At 48.4% G+C, this 22,106-nt stretch overlaps 1 protein-coding gene across 2 annotated transcripts in view; it reads right to left on the bottom strand.

Annotated features, from left to right (window-relative positions):
• The window catches only part of axdnd1 (axonemal dynein light chain domain containing 1), a 486,782-nt gene that overhangs the window by 268,639 nt on the left and 196,037 nt on the right, over positions 1-22,106 (bottom strand). For both annotated transcript variants that reach the window (XM_072511281.1, XM_072511280.1), the window contains exons 12-15: positions 17,184-17,288; positions 11,728-11,848; positions 11,155-11,256; positions 6,461-6,627 (exon numbers count right to left, since the gene is read on the bottom strand). In XM_072511281.1, coding sequence (XP_072367382.1) covers positions 6,461-6,627; positions 11,155-11,256; positions 11,728-11,848; positions 17,184-17,288 — 495 coding nt within the window. The remainder of the gene's footprint in view (positions 1-6,460; positions 6,628-11,154; positions 11,257-11,727; positions 11,849-17,183; positions 17,289-22,106) is intronic.

Below are 22,106 nucleotides of genomic sequence, written 5' to 3'. Positions count from 1 at the left end.
ACTCTTTTTTAAGAGGGGGTGAATGTGGTAGTACCAGGTATTGCGGTACCTAGGAGGCTGATGACCATTGGTTAGACCCAGGAGTCTACCATTGGCTGTTGTACGTAGCTCCGCCCTGACAGGCGGAATATAAGAGACGGTGCCGTCCCAGCAGCCTTCACCTTCTGTATCGAAGCTGCTGGGGAACAAGTTCTAGTAGATTAAAGCCTTCAGTTATGAAATCACTTTGTCTTGAGTGTAATTGATCGCGCATCAAAGACTACCTGCTGCCTGTGGTAAACACCACTGGTAACACACTACGCGTGTTACAGTACTGCCACTGTATTACAGGTACCACAGTAATCCCAGCCTGCTGGCTCCCCCCAGCAGGCGGCGTATAAAAGTGTATGCTCTCCTGCGCTGCTCCCATTCTGGTTCCAGCTGCAGGAGGCTCAACATCTTGTGCAATAAAGCCTCAATTGTTTCATCATTCTCGTCTCGTGGTCATTTGATGGGACATCATTGCCTTGGCTAGCCCCTTCCCCTCACCAAACAAACAAACAACTAGACCCATTGTGCCTCACCAAAATTGTCCCAACGAGTCGCAGCCCTTACCCCGCTCCACTCCCATTCACTAGCTGTGCCTGCTTACTAGTGAGGGGGCACCCACCCAGGGTCCCCCTTTAAAAAGCCAACAAAAGCAACAGCCTAGTCCCTACTAGCCCGCCTTCCCCACCCAAGTGCCTAAACCCTTACAAATCCAACATCCAAGAAAAAAGAAGAGACATTGACACATTGTAATAAAACATCATCAACGCCCCATCCCGTCTCTCTATATACAAAGTTCCCATCAGCCAGCCTCAGACCGATCCCAGTCACTTCTCTCTAATGAAGGCCTCTGCCTGTTCCAGCGTATCAAAGAAATGTGGCCAGAGACTACGGGCGGGAATTGGCGGTCCGTACCGGCGCCAAGTGCGGCGCGAACCACTCTAGCGTCGGGCCGCCTGGAAGTTGCGGAATCCTCCGCACTTCCGGGGGCTAGACCGGCGGCGGAGGGGTTGGCGCTGTGCCAACCGGCGGCGAAGGGCCACCGTGGGCCGGCTCGAGTTGGTGCATGCGCAGAACCGCCGGCGTGTTTCCTGCGCATGCGCAGGGGGTTTCTTCTCCGCACCGGCCATGGCAGAGCCTTCTCAGAGGCCGGCGCGGAGGGAAAGAGTGCCCCTGCGGCACAGGCCCGCCCGCAGATTGGTGGGTCCTGATTGCGGGCCAGGCCACCCTGGGGGCCCCCCGGAGCCAGATCCCCCCCGCGCCTCCCCGAGGACTCCGCAAGCCGCCCTCCAAGCCAGGTCCCGCCGGGATGGACCATGTCTATTTCACGCCGGCGGGACTGGCCAAAAACGGGTGGCCGCTCGGCCCATCGGGGCCAGGAGAATTGTCGGCGGGACCGCTGCCAACGGCCCCCGACCGGCGCGGCGCAATTCCTGCCCCTGCCCGAAAACCGGCACCGGAGAGTTCGACAGCCGGCACGGGAGCGGCGGGGTGGGATTCATGTCACCCCCCGGCAATTCTCCGACTCATGGAGTTCTACGACAACAAAACTGGCACCACAGCTGGACCGATTCAGCGACCATTAAGGGGCTAGCATCGGCGCCACATGGAACACAATCTATCCCAATGGGAAACGATGCCAGATTCGCCTGGTCCGGGATTGGCACTCAGGAGGCTGACAACCTGCAGCCGCATAGACACATTGCACTCCCCACACACACCATCCCAGCCAACAAGATGGCAGCAAGATGTGTGGCCCTGAGATTCACCAACGCGGAACTGGAGACCTTGCTGGATGCCGTGGGGGAGAGGTGGGCACCCTGTACCCCGGGGTGGGAAAGAGGCTGTCAGCCATTGCCGTTCACCGTACCCGGACACAGCTGGAAGAGGTGGTCAGCACCATGGGCAACATCATCCAGACCACCCAGCAGTGCAAGAAAAAACGGCACAACCTCCTCAGGACAGCCAGGGTAGTAGTGGTCCTGGTACTAACCCCCATTCCACCCAGCCGGAACCCAATCCCGCACCCCTCCACCTGCAACCCCCCTCCAACCGGAGGGCAGCCAAACCCCAACCTGCATCATATGCTGGCACCCATACCAACTGCCATGGCCGTGTGCCCTGGCCACTGAAGCCACCAGCCACCCACCCCCTGGGCTGCATGCGTTAGATTGTCTAACACTGCGTTTTCTGTTTCCACACACCCCAGTCCGGCAGAAGGATGCGCACAACCACTGGGAGTGGAAGAAAACTGCAGGGGGACAGCCAGACCTGTCATGATATGCAAACATGCAACCAATGAACACTCAGAATAGGACACAACCAATGGGCAGTCAGGACACTCAGAGGTGGCATCACCACAAGGGGGCATGACATAAACACTATAAAAGGGATGAGGCACTCACACCCTGCCTCTTTCCACAGACAGACAGCTAGAGAGTTAGACAGGGTTGATCAGCAGCATCACACCCCAGCACGTGGCTTAGAGCAAGCTGATACAGTTAGACTGAGTTACTACAGTTAGATTAGCAGAGAGTCGACTCATTTGAGAACTGCGTTAACAGTTCAATAAACACGTTGAACTCATTTCAGAGTCTGGAGCATCCTTTAGTTAAGACTGCATCAAGTAGCAGCCTGTGTTATGCGAAGCAGCATAACACAACAGGACCTACAGCTCCTCACCGCAGCAGAGCAGAGGGCACAGGCAGGCCCAAAGAAAGGGCAGTCGCTGGTGCAAAGGTTGGCATCGGGTGAGGAAGCGAGACTCTGCTGAGTTGCAGTTCCCATGGCACATGTGTCACCCCCCCCCGCCACGATCAGCCCACACCCACCACCACCCTCCCCCCCCCACTCCACCCCCACACCCACCACCACCCCTGCTCCACCCAGGAGCCAACCCCCACAGCCGGTGATGCGCCTCAAAGAGGCCAGGCACCATCGACTGTGCCAGGATGAAGGCATCATGCACACTGCCCGGGTATCGGACACAGACATGCATGATGTATAGTTTATGGTCACACACCAGCTGCATGTTCAACGAGTGGAACCTCCTTTTGGTTTGTGAAGATCGGCCTGTCATCTGCAGGCGCCCGTAGAGCATCATGCATTCCGTTGATCACCCCCTGGACTCAGGACAACTCGGCAATGGCGGCGAGCCCCGCTGCCCGGGCATCCTGGTGGGCTCGGTCTACATTGAAATGAATGTATTGAGCCGACTGGGCATATAGGGCCTCTGAGATGGCACGGATGCACCTCTGCACCAAGCTCTGTGCGATCCCAGGCAGGTCTCCACTCGGCACCTGGAAGGACCCCCTGGCATAGAGGTTCAGGACGATTGTCACCTTGACGGTCACCGGGAGCAGGTGTTCTCCCCCATTCTCCTGCGGTGCCAGGTGCGCCATGATCTTGCATAGATGTGTGCAGCACGGTAGCATAGTGGTTAGCACAATTGCTTCACAGCTTCATGGTCCCAGGTTCGATTACCGGCTTGGGTCACTGCCTGTGCGGAGTCTGCATGTTCTCCCCGTGTCTCCGTGGGTTTCGTCTGGGTGCTCCAGTTTTCTCCCACAATCCAAAGATGTGCAGGTTAGGTGGATTGGCCATGCTAAATTACCCTTAGTGTTGGGTGGGGTTACTGGGTTATGGGGATAAGGTGGAGATGGGGGCTTGGATAGGGTGCGATTTCCAAGAGCCGGTGCAGACTCGATGGGCCAAATGGCCTCCTTCTGCACTGTAAATTCTATGATTCTTTGTCGCATGATCCCTCTGCTCAGCCAGTTCGGCAGGACCTCAAATGTACCTTATGTGGCGTCTCCTTTGCACTTCCTCTTCCTCGGCCTGTTGGGCTGCCGGCTCTCCATCCTTACCGGCTGCCTCCTGTTCCTTTGAGGCAGGCATCACTGCTGCATAGTCCTCCTCCTCGAGCAGCCCCAGTTCGTACAGCCACAGTGCGCCTCCCAGGGCTGCTGTGACTAGAAGGAAGGGCACCATTGCTGGCTGTATTCCGATATCCATTGTCTGCAGAGGTTGGAAGGCCGACATATCAGCATGGTGTGTACCCCTGTGCCCAACCAGGTCCACCGGCCTACATGGTGACCCCGGTTGGCACTGCGGACCCTGCCCCCCAAAAGTTCCAGCACCCTCCCTATGCCCGCACCGTGGGGGCCTCTGGAACAGGCGCCCATCCCTGCTGACAGGGGTATCATTGGCTGGTGCTGCCCATGGCAGCGATACATGCACAGCCCCTGACCGCCACCCCCCTATATGGGCTACTCTGGGAGTTGCCCTTGGGTGGTCCCAGTGATGCCCCGCATGGTTAAGAGATGGGGTGCCGGGTGGAGTTTGGGGGCTGGGGTACGGTGGTTGTGGGGTGGGGCATCTACATGGCTGGTGGCACACTGCATGGCCTGGGTGGGTGGTCAGTGGGGTGCGTAATAAAATGGCTGCTTTCAGTCCGTGGCAATGGCGGTCTGTGCCTGGACACCCCGGTCCCGTGAGGATTCACCCTGACCCTCAGACCATCCCACTGTAGCCAACGCCGACACCCCCCTCACCCAGCCCTGGCAGGGCCCCTTATCCCAGCCAGACCGACCAGTGTCTGGACCGGCAGCCCATGGTCGTGCCTCTGCGCGTCCTACCTCCTCTCTCTCCCTCATCAGCGACCTAGTTTCCCGATTTTTAATAGCCCAAGTGAATCTCGCCGTCGGGAATTCGCGGAGCATCATGGACGCTGTGGAGAATACCAGGTCAGGCCTGCTAATGATATGTAAATGGCGTTTATTTTATGTGTGGAGTGGAACGCATTGACGCCGCTGTCAAGGCACCGGAGAATTGTGATTTGCCGTGCACCCAACGCCCGCCACAATTTCAGCATCAAATCCGACTCTCCGCCCAATCACCTTTTCCGATTTTGGCCGTCGGCTTGCGGAGAATCCTGCCTTTGAACTTTTGAGTCCATCGTAACTTTGTCGCACAGTGTACATCACCCCAGATCACACTCCTTTGCTGTACAACACCACCTTCTCCTTGTTGAAGGCCGCAAGCCCCTTTGCCAGCTAGGTCCCAATATTCTGGTGGATCCTCACTCTGTGCCCATTCCAGCCAAGCTGTGGTTCTTCTTTGCCGCTCCTTTCTCTGCAATCTGTGAAAACGGATAATCACCACCCGTGGTGGCTCATTTGACCGTGGCTTCTGCCAGAGTCACCAACTCCAGAAGAGAGAACACCCCCCCCCCCCACACACACACACACACACACCACCAGCTGAATCTATTGCACTCTGCGTTAAAAATATTCAAATATCCTGCTTCTACTGTCTTTTGAGGAAGAGAGTTCAAGAGTCTCATGACTGAGAGAAAACAATTTTCCTCATGTCTTAAATTAGCGCTCCCTTATTTTTAAACAGTGGCCCCTATTGCTCCGTTCTCCCACAAATGAAAAAATCCTCTCCCTATCCACTCTGAAACCTTTGAGATCCTGAGGGAGTTTGACAATTAAGTTACCTCTTACTCTTTTAAACCCCAGTGAATACAAGCCTATCTAGTCCAACCTTTCCTCATAAGACAACCCACCCATTCCTGATGTTAGTCTAGTAAACCTTCTCTGAATTGCTTTTAGCGTATTTACACCTTTACTTTAATGCTGAACTCAGTGCTAGTACTCCAGATGCGGTCTCACCAATGCCCTGCACAACTGAAGCATAACTTTTTTACTTTTGTAATCAATTCCGCTCACAATAAACAATCACATTTAATTAGTTTTCCTCATGACCTCTGCTCAGATTATTCTAGCCAGGCTGCCAAAAAGTTGCTTAAGTTGACCAGAGTGCTCCAAGCACAGGATTTTAGGAAAAAAATCATTCCATCTTCATGATCCTGATTGCTACCCTCTCGCCAGTAGGTACAAGTATGCTGATAGCTGATGACGTGAGGGGTTGATAATGCAACCAAAGTAAATTAAGCTACAAAAGGCTCATACATGAAGAATTGCGATTTGCATTGGATACTGTCAATACCAAACGCTTAGCTTCGAACAGTGCATCAAGAGAGGAGGCAATGAAAATGGCAGAAAAGAGTACAAGGATACAGAATACAGGTGATAATAAACTTAGCCCAGTCTATCAATTTAAGAGGCTATTACTGTGCAAAAAGTGGCTGTCATCCTGAAGTAACAATGACCTAGTTTCAAAAGTTATTAATCGCTGCAAAGTTCTGTGGAAAATGAAATATTCTACATGAATGTAATTTTTGTTGAAATGACTATTGCAAATTCTGGCCCATCTGACTTAAATTGTAAGTTGGAGCCTGAGAATGGGGAAAAACTTAAGGCAGGAAATATACATGTAAATCAATAGAAATTTGGATGTTTTGTTTTCTTGTTGTTGGGTTCAATATCCCCACCATTTTCAATGTATCCCATTGGTTGATAGTACTTACGCAATTTTTTCAGACAAATAATTATGCCATTTCTTGAAGCCAGATAGAACCCTTTTTCGTGTTTCCTGACTTAACTCCTCTGCATTTTCTAAATTTTTAGTGAACTTGGTCATCTGTTTTCTCCACTGCTCAGTAATTTCCTGTAGTTTGGACTGGTCTTCTGCATCCTAACAATATGGAGTTTAAACAGAAAGTAATTTCAAGTTATTTATTAACAGCATCAGATATTGGTAGGCTTTAAAGGGATGATACTCTGCAAGAAATTATTTTCCCCATAGAATAACAAGCCACTCAATACAAAAGAAAAATACGGTGGATGTTTGAGAATGGGGGACCTTTCAGAATACTGAAAGGGGAGGGGAAGATGTTAGAATGTGAACTATGTACACCAAATGCACCTCATTGTTTGTGAGATGAGCATACAATGACTTATAACAACTTTCAACTCTGCTGAACAGGGATGCTTTGTCAAAGGTTGAGAAGTTTATATAATGGGAAAGCCACATAGCCAAATCTTTAGGGTTTCGAAAATGTTTGGTCACTGTTTATAGTGATAAAGTAATTCAAGTGTTAGGATGGGTCATATAAACATTGGGAGAGATTGATGAACACGAGTGTGTCTTGTTGGCTCCATGCTCATGCTTTGGTTTTGTTGGTATCACAGACTAAAATCTGTATTTTGCCAACATTTATGCACGTGGTTAGTGCCAGCTGAACCAAACATGACCTGCTGGGCAGGGAATGGCGAACGGAAAACGGGAGAACTCGTCTATGATGTTCAGGAAGTACGTGTTGCGATTATTGGAGGGGAGTGGCCCTTTGAAATCAATACTAAGGCGTTCAAAGGGCCGGGATGCCTTTACCAGGTGGGCCTTATCTGGTCGATAGAAGTGCGGTTTACACTCCGCACAGATTTGGCAGTCTCTGGTTACAGCATTGACCTCCTCGATGGAGTAGGGCAGGTTGCAGGCCTTGATGTTCTGGGGAGCCGGGTGGCAGAGGTCATTGTGGATAGCACGTAATCGGTCATCTTGCGCACTGGCGCACGTGCCGCGGGACAGGGCATCTGGGGGCTCGTTGAGCTTCCCAGGACGATATACTATATCGTAGTTATAGGTGGAGAGTTTGATCCTCCACCTCAAGATCTTGTCATTCTTGATCTTGCCCCGCTGCGTATTATCAAACATAAAGGCAACCGATCGTTGGTCGGTGATGAGGATAAACCTCCTACCAGCGAGGTAGTGCCTCCAGTGCCGCACGGCTTCCACGATGGCTTGGGCTTCTTTTTTGACCGAGGAGTGTCGAATTTCAGAGGTGGTGAGGGTGCGGGAAAAGAACGCTACTGGTCTGCCTGCTTGGTTGAGAGTGGCGGCGAGAGCGACCTCTGAGGCATCACTCTCCACCTGGAAGGGGGCGGACTCGTCCACCGCGCGCATTGCAGCTTTGGCGATGTCCGCCTTGATGCAGTTGAAGGCCTGGCGAGCCTCGGCTGCCAGTGGAAAAATGGTGGCCTTAAATAGTGGGCGGGCTTTGTCCACATACTGGGGGACCCACTGGGCGTAATAGGAGAAAAATCCAAGGCACCTCTTCAAGGCCTTGGGGTAGTGAGGGAGAGGGAATTGGAGGAGGGGGCGCATACGGTCAGGGCCGGACCCTAGGACCCCGTTTTCCACGACGTAGCCGAGGATGGCTAGCTTGGTTGTGCGGAAAACGCATTTCTCCTTGTTGTAGGTGAGGTTGAGTTTTTGGGCGGTTTGGAGAAATCGGTGGTCCTGCTGATCCTGCATCGTGGTCCTGCTGATCATAGCCGCAGATGGTTACATTGTCCAAGTACGGAAACGTGGCCCGCAGCCCTTACTGGTCCACCATTCGGTCTATTGCTCGTTGGAACACCGAAACCCCGTTTGTGATGCCAAAGGGGACCCGGAGGAAATGGAAAAGGCGGCCATCTGCCTCAAACGCCATGTAGTGGCGGTCCTCTGGGCGGATTGGGAGCTGGTGATATGCAGAGTTCAGATCTACCGTAGAGAACACGCGGTAGTGCGCGATCTGATTTACCATGTCTGCGATCCGGGGAAGTGGGTACGCATCGAGTTGCGTAAAGCGGTTAATGGTCTGGCTGTAATCAACCACCATCCGGAACCTTTCATCGGTCTTGGCCACCACCAGGGGCTATTGCTGGCTTCTATGACCCCTTCCCGCAAGAGACGCTGGACCTCGGACCGAATGAACGTTCTGTCCTGTATACTACACTATATGCCAACGGCGTTTACTGAACATGCGGAGTAAAATGCATTGACGCTGTTGTCGAGGCACTGGAGCATGGCATTCCGTCGGGTGCCTGGCGCCGGCCAAGATTTGCGACTCGCCCAATTTTCCACCCAATCATGTTTCCCGATTCCAGCGTTGCTGGACAGAGAATCCTGAACTATATCTTGTAAGTTGAAGCATGCTATGTTGCTAAATTCCTATATTCATAAATAAAATAACTTGTACAATAAAATAGATTTAAAAATATAAAAGAAATATACTAATTATTTTTACTTACTCTCCCATGCTTACCCTCTCTGATTCACCTGTCCTCCCATTCGGTACCTCTTCTGCACACTGACCCTCACTTCCCACCTCTCCCAGTCCCTGGCCATCCTTCCCAGTCGCTGACGATCATGCTCACTGAACCTCCCTGACTGTGCTCCCCGACTCTCCTGCCGGCTGATCTTCCTGGTTGCTGTCTGACCTACCTGTTCCCTGCATCTCCCACATGCATGTCCCTCTCCCAAATCTTTGCTGTGAGCAAGAATTCAGCGATGATTAGCGAGAGGCAGATGCAGAACTGTAAAGCAAGCCACAAGCTGGAGGGGCGGCCAATGACCAGGAGGGTCATTCAGAGGTCGGGGAAGGAGAGGGGTCACTCCAAAGTGGCACCAATTGGAGTAAACAACCCTAAGGTACACCCAGCGCAAAATAATTATAAAATAGAATTCCTGACACAAAGCACGAATAATTGTGCCATTAACTCACTGATGTTATATCGAAACAACTTAAAATGGGGCAATTTAAAGCAAGGGCTTGCTTTATATAAGTAATGAAGAAAATAGAACAACAGAGCAGTCCAACAGAAGCAAAGATGTATTTAGTGTTGCACTGATCACTCCATGTAGTTTTTCTTACACACATATGTAATATTCCAATCAACCTATGTCAAGTTCTAAAGGTCCAAAATGGAATAGCTGTCAAAATTAGCAATGGGGTTCACTATCTGCAGTTAACCCACATCATTTTTTTAAAAAGGAGGCAAATGTTGTTCTGCCTCCTGATTATGATCATTATGCAATGCAGCCCAGCATTAAACACAATGTTAGGTAGATTCATGTTTCAGCAAGAAGTCAAGATTTGTGCGAGGTTAGCATCACTAAGTCAGATTGCACATCTCAAAGATGAGGTGCTTTCTGGTGTATCTTTGTATCAGCACAATCACTGTGTTAAATGGGATAAATGCAGAAAAGATCTAGCAGCTCATAACTGGGCATCCATGAGACACTGTTGGCCATCAGCAGCAGCAGAATTGTATTGAACCACAATCTGTAACCTCATTGCTCGGCATATCCCTCACTTTACCATTACCATCAAATCAGGGATCAACCCTGGTTCAATGTGGGGAGCATTTTGGCAGCAGCACTAAACATTTCTAAATATGATGTGCCAACCTTGTGAAGTTACAAAACAGGACTATGTCCATGTCAATCAGTGGAAACAGCAAGCAATAGACAACAAAAGGATCAGATCTAAGCTCAGCTGCCCTGCCTCATCCAGTCATGAATGGTGAACAATTAAACAACTAACAGGATGAGGAATCGCCACAAATATCCCCATCATCAACAATGGGGGAGTCCAGCACATCAGTACAAAAGACAAGGCTGAAAGATTTGCATCCATCATTCGGAGGTGCCACATGTATGATACATCTCGGCCTCCTCCTGAGGTCAGTGGCATCACAGAAGCCAGTCTTCAGTCAAATCAATTCATTCCACATAATATCAAGAAATGGTTGAAGGTGCTGGATACAGCAAAGGCATTCAATAGATAGTTCCACTGTTCACAACGGGCAGACCGCACCCAGCCAGCTCATACTTGTAAAATTCAAAACACAGTCCAACATTAGATGTAATTCTGTAATTCGATAATATTTGGTAAATAATCCTCAGTGTGCTAACAATTACACTGACAAGCAATTTAAGATCATCAATCGGGCTCATAGTGTAGCATATTTGTGTGTAGTAGAATATTAATACACAGGTTCCCCCCAAAAAAGCCAAGCATTTTGGAACATATAATAGTTGTGAAAGCAGACACCTTTCAATGATTTATAGAGCAGATGCTGTGGAGCACTGATGAATACCAATAAAATGTAGAATTAACAGCATATCATAGCCATTTAAACTTATACAATACCTAAAGGATTTGTTATTCTATGCCTGAGTTTTAAAAGAAAATATTCACAATTCCAGCTTCCACCCTCAATATAGTTGCTGAAAATTCTAACACAGGTTATTAATTTTGGTACAATGTTGTTCCAGGTACCGAGGCTAAAATTTAATGCAATATCTAAACAACTTTTTACAGCTAAATGTAGGTGATACATTTGTAGGTCAATTGGTTAATATTTAAATTAAGTAAATAAATCAATGAACTACCTTTGTGCCAAGCACTACAGCAAAGTGTTGTGCAATTTTAACCCAGAGTTTCTCACTGATTTGAAGATCATGAACCAGTTTGAGGCTTTGTTCCTCAATCACCTGCAAAGAAAACAATGAATAAAGATCTCCAATGAAAGATTCAGGATTTCATCATATGCAACATTCCAACTACTAAACTTATATATGGCCCAGTCATCTAAAATGAAGATGTTTGCTTTGCATATTAGCAAATAAGAGGTGAACAAACTTTTACATTCTCATTTAGTACAGGGAGGACCTTCGCCTATTAATACATTATTTGGTCCCATGACAGATGCATTGTTTATCCAATAAAGAAGGCCCTACCCAGATTCCATGTTACCCAGTGACAAACTGCTATGTTTAAAACTGGAACAGATTGACAGCTGAACTTTGGATTTTGCTGCATTGTTTTAATTCTTATATTTGGTATACAGAACAAAATAAAATAGCCTTATAAAATTAAAATTACTTTTCTTTTACTTGCGGGATGGACATAAAGAAGAAAGTTATTCAATTAAGAGATAAAATATGATGTGCAGAGTGATTTACCTTCAATGCTAGGCTATAGGCTGCTTCATTCCACCAGTCTTTCTCCTGGGTTAAGGTATTTACTTGGGCAATCAATCTTTTTCTCTGCAATTCATACAACTGATGATATTCATCCAGCATACTATGGGTATAAAAACAATTCAAATTATCTATTTTCCTCTGCTGTAATCATACAGGACTTCGGTTGCAGGTTGCGACTGCCTAATGGACTAACTACATGTGATGAATTTAGTAATTCTTGGGCAACTAAGAAATTATGGATGAAGGTTTACTTGAGGAAAGGACAAACTGCACAATACAGCTTTTCAAAAGTATATAGTTTGCTTCTTACCGCTATTGACTAAACCTACAGAATTGAGAGAGGGATAAGGGAATTATGAAAATAGGAACTAGCAAATAAAGAGTTGGGATGTCTTGCTGAAGTTGTATAAGACATTGGTAAGACCACACATGGGATACTGTGTTCAGTTCTGGTCACCCTATTATAGGAAGGATATTGTTAAACTAGAAAGAGTGCAGAAGAGATTTACGAGGATGCTACCACAACTTGATGGTTTGAGTTATAAGGAGAGGCTGGATAGGCTGGGACTTTTATCCCTGGAGCGTAGAAGGTTTAGGGGTGATCTTATAGAGGTCTATAAAATAATGAGGAGCATAGATAAGGTAGATACTCACATTTTTTTCCCAAAGGTAGAGGAGTCTAGAACTAGAGGGCATAGGTTTAAGATGATTGGAGAGAAATACAAAAGAGGCCAGAGGGGAAATGTTTTCACACAAAGGGTAGTGAGCACCTGGAATGAGCTGCCAGAGGCAGTGGTAGGCGGGTATAATTTGTTCTTCTATAAAAGTTAGACAGTTCCATGGGCAGGGTGGGTATAGAGGGATATGGGCCAAATGCGGGCAAGTGGGAATAGCTTAGTGATAGAAACTGGTCGGCATGGACAAGCTGGGCCGAAGGGCCTGTTTCCATACTGTAAACATCTATGACTCTATCTATGACTCTATGATCTGATAAATGCAAAACTATGAAGAGACTTTGGCAAGAGAGAAGCACACGGAGCGAATACGTGGCTTCCCAGTAAAGGGGACTTCGCATTGGTGCAGATGCCATAGACTACACATGCATGGCTTTGGGAATGCCACATCTCAATGTTGAAATGCACCCCAATCAGACAGGATTCAATGTCCAGCTGTGTGCTACCATATCGAGTGTATCATGCAGCAGTGATGCCTTTATTCTGCATCATTCTGTTGTACCATCAGCAGTTACATAGATATCAGCTGGGGAACACTTTGGCGGGACTGGTCATAATTCACTTACATTTAGAGCAGGTATCAATAAGGACAAACACAGACCAGGAATAAAAGTTCTCAATTCGAAAAAAGCTAACTTTACTAAGCTGAGATGTGGACTGGAAATAGATAGTTGAGGATAAATAAATGTCAGATTAGTAGGAAGCATTCAAGGAAGAGAAAGTGAGGGTTCAGAGAAAATATGCTCCCTTAAAAATGGTCAGACCTGTTATGATCAGTGTTGCGGTGAAGACGCACACAGAACATCTAGTTCTTGATTAGTAAGATAGTTTATTAACAAATAAATATGTGGAAAGATAACTAAATAAACTTTAATACAAACAGTAACGATTAGTGAATTCTCCTGTAGCTGTTTCTAATGCAACCTGCCTCTGATAAGGCTTACTACCAACTGCCGATCTCTGGAGACACATAGTCGATCCATGTCGCCACCTGCTGGTCGGAGGTCATATATCTAACTATATATATTACTATGCATATGCATATCACCGCATCCCCCTTCCTTTGGAAATGAGAATGTTTTAACAAATATAACTGTGCTCTACCAAACATGATATGCATAACAATTTCAAACATGTAACATAGACAAATCTAATTGTGCTTTACAAAACATTCTATGCGTAACAATTTCAAACGTGTCCCTGTACGCACAGTTCAGTACACATTCCGTTTTTCAGGTTAACGATATCTTCATGCTGGTCTCCTGAGCATTGACCGAATACGTTACTTTCTTTCATTTTTCGAAAGACCGGTTTTCTGTCTGGTCTTTGAGTTACCAACTCTTTCAGCCTCTTGAAATGATGCTTCCTACTCTGTGTGTGTTCTTGTACATTGGCCTTATTGCCAATGCTCATGTCTTCACTGTCGCGGCTGCTACCCGGCCGAAAGGCTGTGTCCTCGACTCTTCTCTTACCCTTCCTTCATTTTTTTATAATCAGCTCTTTACTTCTCCTTTTCTTCTTAACTTTAGTGGCATCATCCTTTAAGTTGTGCGGTCCACATTCACATATGCCTGTTCACCTAGAGCATGATTCTTGCTACTGGTGTCAGCCAAGGGATTAGCTGTTTCTGGATCCCTTGCTGCAATAGCTGCTTCTGATCTTCTGCTGTAGTAGTTGTTTCTCGCTCTTCTACTGTAATAGCTGTTTCTGGATCCTTTGTTGGCGTGGTAGTCTGTGTAGAGGTATTACGGTACCTGGTAATGCTGGAACACCATTGGTAGATATTGTATGTTCCCTATTGGTCAAGCTGTATGGTAGCTCCGCCCTGCAAGGCAGGGTATAAGAGCCTGTGCCACCCCAGCAGCCTTCATTCTGTACCTGTGCTGCTGGGGGAAACATCTAGCTTATTAAAGCCTTCAGTTGGACTACAACCTCACTTTAGTGGTCATTGATCGTGCATCAGCTGGATTGAGGCATTTTGGTTGATCCATGGTGCTTGCGCTCGAATGCTGCTCTGCATGCCCATCAACTGGTGAGGCATCTAATGTCGGCATACTTTAGGATGCTTTCGAAGTTGCAGGCAAGTTTGCGACTTCAGGAATGATCTGCAAACCCTCGCAGTAACTTCATTGCAGTGTTAATGTAAGCCTACTTGTGACACTAATAAAGATTATCATTATTAGTATTAGATCAATGTCCTCAACATTAGGGATTACTTCTTCACTTTGTGTTTTAGTCTCAATTAGTGGCTCAACCCCATCTGATATAACGATACATGCTTCGTCTGTTGTTGGAGAATTGCACGAAGATGTACCTCTGTTCATGCTGTACGTTGTTTCATGGAATGGCGTCGAGTACTTGGAAATCCACTGCAGGAACTTTCCCATGGGCATAGGATAAATCATCGTACTTCTCTGGAGCCAATTTCTCCAAAATGGGGATTATTTCTTCAGTTACTAGTTGGCTGCTCGCAGTTGTATTGCTCTCAGTTAATTTGTCTGCTGTTGCAATCTCACTTTTAACCTCTACACCCTCCATCTTACAGCTGTCACACTCATCATTCTCCTGCATAGATTGGATGCTTCTTGTTAGCACCTCTTCACTAATGTCAAATAAACTGAGTAAACTTTCATGGCCTTTCTCTTCTGGCTCATCATCCGCTTCTTCACTTTCCTCATCATAATCATCATCATCATAATCATCATCGTAATTATCATCTTCGTAATTATCATCATCGTAATCATCACGATCATAATCAACATCATCATCTGCAATAGCTTCTCCTGTGAAGTATAACACTGCTCGTGAAGGCAACACGGTGGCGCAGTGGATAGCATTGGGACTACGCCGCTGAGGACCCAGGTTCGAATCCAGGCCCTGGGTCACTGTCCGTGTGGAGTTTGCACATTCTCCCCGTGTCTGTGTGGGTTTCACACCCACAACCCAAAAGATGTGCAGGTTAGGTGCATTGGCCAAGCTAAATGGGGCAGCACGGTAGCACAAGTGGATAGCACTGTGACTGCGTGGGTTTACCCCGGGTGCTCTGGTTTCCTCCCACAGTCCAAAGACGTGCAGGTTAGGTGGATTGGTCATGATAAATTGCCCTTAGTGCCCAAAAAGGTTAGGAGGGGTTACTGGGTTACGGGGATAGGGTGAGGGCTTAAGTGGGTCGGTGCAGACTCGATGGGCCGAATGACCTCCTTCTGCACTGTATGTTCTCTGTTCTATGTTCTAAATTGCCCCTTAATTGGGAAAAAAAACAATAATTGGGTACTCTAAATTTATTTTCAAAAGAATTTTTTTAAAACACTGCTCATGGAATTATGTGCTCATGCAAGAAGTGAACAATTTCAAAGTCAGCAGCGAGTCTTGCCGCAGAACCTTCATCCAGTTCCCCACTGGAATGCACTGCCTGGGAGGGTGGTAGAGGCGGGATACCTCACATCCTTTAAAAAATACCTAGGTGAGCACTTGGCACATCATAACATTCAAGGCTATGGGCCAAGTGCTGGAAAATGAGATTAGGCAGGCAGGACAGGTGTTCTTCATGCGTTAGTGCAGACTCGATGGACCAAAGGGCCTTTTCTGCACTGTATTATTCTGTGATTCTGTGATATTAGTTCAAAGGAAGAGGCTTGTGAAGTTGCCAAAAGAGTAGTAAGTCTGATGATTGGCAGCATTTTTGAAATCAACAAGGAAAAATAGAATGAGAGTAAATGAGCAGCAAGCATAAAAATGGACTGTAAAAGCTTCTATAAGTATGTAAAAAGAAAATTAACAAAGGGAAATATGACCTCATTACAGAAGAGACAGGAAAAATTATAAAGAAATAACAGAGAAACTAAACTGACAGAAGAAGGCACAAAAAACCTCCCAGGAATATTAGAGAACCAAGGGACTAACGAAAATGTAGAGCAGGACTAATTAGCATTACAAAGATAGTACTGGAGAAATTAATGGGACTGAAAGTTGATACATCCCCAGGACCTGATGATCTGCATCCCAGAGTGTTGAAAGAGGTGGCTGTAGAGAGAGTTGATGCATTGGTGGTCATCTTCCAAAATCTTAAAGATACTGGAATGGTTCCTGCAAATTGGAATGCAGCAATGTATTTAAGAAAGGAAGCGTTGACGTGTGGTATTGTCACTGGACTAGTACTCCAGAGACCCAAGATAATGCTCTGGGGTCCCGGATTCGAATCCTACCATGGCAGATAGTGAAATTTGAATTCAATAAATATCTGGAATTAAATGTATAATGATGACTATGAAACAATTGCCGATTGTATGAAACCCATCTGACTCACTAATTCAGGGAAGGAAATCTATCGTCCTTACCCAGGCTGGCCAAGATGTGACTCCAGACCCACTCTTAACTGCCTCCGTCTGAAATGTCCTAGCAAGCCACTCAGTTCAAGGGCAATTAGGGATGGGCAACTAATGCTGACCCAGCCAGCGACGCCCACATCCCAAGAACGAATAAAAAAAACACTGCAAGCCCAACTGATAACCTTAGATTGGTTTTCAGTGTAATAGATAATGTCAAATCTTAACATCCTTTTAAACCTAGCTAAGCTTCAAATCCCATATCCTTTCTCCACAATAATGCATGCTTCTTCCTTGGTAGAACCTCATCCTTTAATAGTTTTTCTTTTTAATCTACCATTTATCTGAGTATCTGTGTCAGACGCTACAGGCTCACTTGGCATTTTTCTGGGCATCAAGCAATGCACCCGTTAGCTCCATCTGTGTTTTCTCTATAGTCTTTGCCACCATGCGGTCCCGTTCTCGAAGTTCACCAAGTTCACTGAAAACAAGACACAGAGATGGTATAGTCTACATGATCTGTGATAAAGGAACAAATTACAATCTGAAGGACCAGGTCTACATGCTGTCCGTACACTTAAGTTTAATGTCCACTTCAGCAATTTAAAATCTTCACGATTCCTAAGGTATGTTGCTGATCTTCAATAGCTGTGAACCAAATGTAATGATTTAGATGTCACTACTTACTAACTTAGTGTAAAAATTTTCATTTTCCAATGCGATACAGTATCAAAAATTTCCCAGGGTTAATCCGTGGTGTGTGCTGAGTTCTGAGTTGACTCTTGTTAACTGAGGTGACATGGAAAGCTACAATTGCCATAGTGCCATGTCCTGAGGAAAATCAGCCTAAGTTCATACCCACTGATCACTTATATTTAATCCTGTTGAAAATACATGTATAGGTCTCACAGGATTTTAGGACCATAGCAGATTAGCTGCTTGTTATACATTTTGCTAGATTCCATTGATTGCAAAGGGAAATTGGGCAGATTACTGTGATGATCCAATAATGGCTGCTTCCCTCCTGGTAGTGAAAGTTAAAAGGCTGGATTCTCTGTTTGAGAGACTTAAGGCGTGATCTTCCCAAAAGGGAACAAAGTCCCCGAACGCTTTAGCTACGTGTTTCCCGATACTCACAGTGTCGAGAAACACATGGTTAATCAACACAACTTACTTTGAATTAAGGACCTAAACGGGGAATGCCCCGTTTCTTACAACGGAGAGCTCTGCTCGCAGGAATTCCCCGTTGTTGAGAGAGATCGGTAAGCCATTTCAAATGGCCTCACGATCTCAACAAAATCTCCGACTTCCCCCCAGCCCGAACGCAACATGGGAGGATGCCCCCCCCCCCCCCAACATCCAAGTGAACCCCCAATGCATTGTGATGTCCCTGTGGCACGTGAGTTACCCCTACCACGCCAACCCGCAATCTCACCATGCATCTTGTCTTTTGTCTTGCAGGGTCACCACCAGACAAAGCAGAACCAGCTGGTTCTCGTGCCCCGAGCCACAACCCGACAACTAACCAGGCGAAGAGGTGGTACCGTCCGGGCTCCCATGGCCCCAGCCGCAGCACATGTCTGGGGACAGCACCAACTTCTCGTGATTGCTGTCATCGGCACCCTCCACCATCCCAGGGACACTTACCTAGGTTGGACACTTTAGTAAAGAGACTCCCAGGGCACTGTTTGGTGCGCAACACACACATGAAGCGGTACTTCAGTTAGAGGTAAGAACCCTCGAGGGAGCGGAAGGTCGGAGGGTGGCCTGATCCCAGGGACTAGTTGCCGTCCAGACAGGTCTAGAGCTTCTGGAAAGGGCGTTCCCACCTATGTTGGAGATGCTGTTGCTGAGCTGGGGACTATATATGGGGCTGTCAGCAACCATCAAGCACCTGCAGGTGCAGTTCGAGGAGTCCAACCACCTGCAGGAGCAGGAGGCGTTGCCAACCATGTGTGCCAACACAAAATGGGCGGCGTCTGCGGTGGAGGCCTTGGGTGCAAAGGCAATGGATCAAGGGCACTCTGTGCGGGTGGTGACTGAGACACAGGACAAGGCAGCCATGTCACAGACATCCATGTACCAGGGTCACATGGACATTGCTACGGTTCTCCAGAGCGTGGCTCTGGAGCGCCGCAACGGGCCATGGCTGTGGGCACAAAAGCATTGACCTGGCGCTGGTTGACCTGAGCCGGACACAGAGGGACCTGGCACGGTCCCTGACTGATGTGGCCCAGTCCCAGAGGGAATTGGCATTGTCACTGAGCTCCATGATGTCGAGCATAGACACCCTGGTTGAGATGAGAGTGGGCCTCCAGGACTGGCAGCGCCAGGTAACGCCGGAGCCACCGGAGCTTACTCTAGCCGCACCCCTGTCCCAAGGAGTAGCTGGGGGCCATCGGGCACCCCATGGGAGGAGGAGGTGATGGAGCCCGTGTCAGTGACGCCCAAAGGGTGGTTGGCGGCAAAACACCGCAGCACCTCTGAATCTTCCCCACGTCTCCCAGGCTCATCCGATGGGCAGCAGCCAGAAAAGGGTGGCACCATAACACCTGTGACACCTGGATGACTGCCAGCCCCATCCGGGCCCAAAAGCTCTGGTGGATAACCGCCAAAGGGGAGCCAGGCCACAGGGTGGGTTACGCAGTAGGCCGCCTCCATTTCTGATGACCCGCCTGGGTTAGGACACGTAAAAGTAGAACGTTAGACGCCAGTTAAGTTGGCACAGGTGCAGCTCATTTGGGTACAGTTATTGTACATTGCACTGTCAATAAACACATGTTCACCAATGTTCTGTATTGCCTTGGTCCTCTATCCGCAGTGTATGAGGGATAGGCTGGGCTGGGTGAAAAGGCTGTGTCAGTTTGGTGTCAGTTTGAGGGGGCAAGTGGGGGAGGGGCTGGATTTGTGTGTGTGTGTGTATGAGGCTGGTGATGTGGGGTGTGGGTGTTCGAGGACACGGACATTGCACCCAGGGCAGTCGGGGGTGCCCCCAGTGACAGCCCTCGGAGGCAGCAGGGGCCTGGGCCAGAGACACGGACACACCGTGTGGTAGCGCCTACACAGGACGTTACCCATCACTGCTCGAAAGTCCCCCCCTCCCTCTGCCCCAGGTCCCGCCCCCAGAAGGACTGTGGGACCATCTAAGGACGGCGTTGGGTGACTGTTTGTGTGGAGTTTGCACTTTCTCCCTGTGTCTGCATGGTGCTCCGGTTTCCTCCCACAGTCCTAAGATGTGCAGGTTAGGTATGTTGGCCATGCTAAATTGCCCCTTAGTGTCCAAAAGGTTAGGTGGAGTTACTGGGTTACAGGGATAGGGTGGAAGCCTAGGCTTAAGTAGGGTGCTCTTCCCAAGGGCTGGTGCAGACTCAATGGGCCGAATGGCCTCCTTCTGCACTGTAAATTCTAAGTATGGCTAGCACGCATGCAGGGATCACCTGGGTGGACAGTGTTGTGTGACACTATGGCGGAGTCAAATACTGTCAGCCGCTGCAGAGCACCAGAGCTCATTGCGGAGCGAGTCAACATCATTCTCCGCCCCATGGACTAGATCAGGTCCAACATCCTGTGGAGTGTCTGGTGGGAAGCTCGGAGGGGGCTTGGGTTGCTGGGATGGGGTCCAGGGGGGGGATGGGGTGCAGGGAGAGGATGGGTGCGGGGAGTGGTGTTTGTGTGGGGGTGGGGTTGAGGGGCTAGGACAGGACAGTTGAGCTGCCAGTGGCCAGACCTCCGGGCCAGGCCCCCTAGTCGGTGAACCTGGAGACGATAATGTTGTCCCATATGCAGCGGCCATGGTGTTCATGTCTTGCGGCCTCCTGTGCCCAACAAGGCGCCATACCCTGCCCTTTCTGGCCCTCTTCCACATCCACCTCATCGGTCAAGGCATGCCGTTCCTCCACCTCCTCCTCCAACATGTGAAGAATGTTCAGAAATAGATCCAGAACTTGCTGATGGGATTAAACTCTTACTTTGCTCGTACCCTCAATATGTAATGGTTGCTAATCTTCCAGCTGGAAATCTGGATGACAAGATCTCCTTAGCTGTTGCCTTACACGAGAAAGGTCTATTGATGACTGAATATCCATTGCTGCCTAAGAGGGACTAATCTTTTACTAGGAACTGGAACTTTTAAAAGAGTTTCAAATCCAGTTATAATCTATTACAAAGTTAGCATGTTGTTCATTGCACAAAATATTGTGTCATGTAGTGGAGGTGCAACAGGTCACCATGATGTGGGAGACCCTCCTAGGACTGTGCTGGAGTGCCCCTCTAGAGCCGCCCAGGCACCAAACAACACATTTAAGAAGCCGATGCACTGCTCAATGATCATAGAATCATAGAATTTACAGTGCAGAAGGAGGCCATTCGGCCCATCGAGTCTGCACCGGCTCTTGGAAAGAGCACCCTACCCAAGCCCACACCACCCTATCCCCATAACCCAGTAACCCCACTCAACCAACACTAAGGGCAATTTTGGACACTAAGGGCAATTTATCATGGCCAATCCACCTAACCTGCACATCTTTGGACTGTGGGAGGAAACCGGAGCACCCGGAGGAAACCCACGCACACAAAAGGGAGAGAACGTGCAGACTCTGCACAGACAGCAGTGACCCAGCCGGGAATCGAACCTGGGACCCTGGAGCTATGAAGCAATTGTGCTAACCACTATGCTACCGTGCTGCCCCTGGTCGCTGCATGTTATAGTGGTTCTCTGCGTCAGTATGTGGCCTCCGGATAGGTGTCATCAGTCACGACCACAACAGATAAACCCTGTCTACAGGAGCCAACCCCTCACTCGGAGGGAGCAGTGCGAAGCTGTTGAGCACCGTCAAGTGTGCCAGGGCAAAGTCATCGTGCATGCTGCCTGGACACCGGGTGTACATGTGCTGATGAGCATCTGGTGGTTGCACACCAATTGCACATTGAGGGAGTGGAATCCGTTCCAATAGATCAAGGGCACCCCCACTTGTAGGGGGTCATGCGTCCATCGATTAACCCCTGAACCTGGGGCATGGTGCCGAATCCTGATGCCCGGGCAGCTTGGTGGGCTCGGTCCACGTCGAAGGTAAAGTATTGTGCTGCCCGGACATACAGGGTACTCATTACGGTGCAGATGCACCTGCACACAGAGGTCTGGAAGATCCAAGACAGGTCCCCACTCTGTGCCTGGAAGGCTCCCATGGCATAAAAGGTCAGGACGACCGTCACATTGACAGCCACCAGGAGTCCTCCCCCATAATCTCAACAGTTCCAGATGTGCCATGATCTGGCACAGATGTCGCACGGTCTCCCTCCT

The sequence above is a fragment of the Scyliorhinus torazame genome, chromosome 7 (assembly GCF_047496885.1).
Source record: "Scyliorhinus torazame isolate Kashiwa2021f chromosome 7, sScyTor2.1, whole genome shotgun sequence".
NCBI classification, from domain to species: domain Eukaryota; kingdom Metazoa; phylum Chordata; class Chondrichthyes; order Carcharhiniformes; family Scyliorhinidae; genus Scyliorhinus; species Scyliorhinus torazame.
This window is presented reverse-complemented; position numbering and strand designations above follow the sequence as displayed.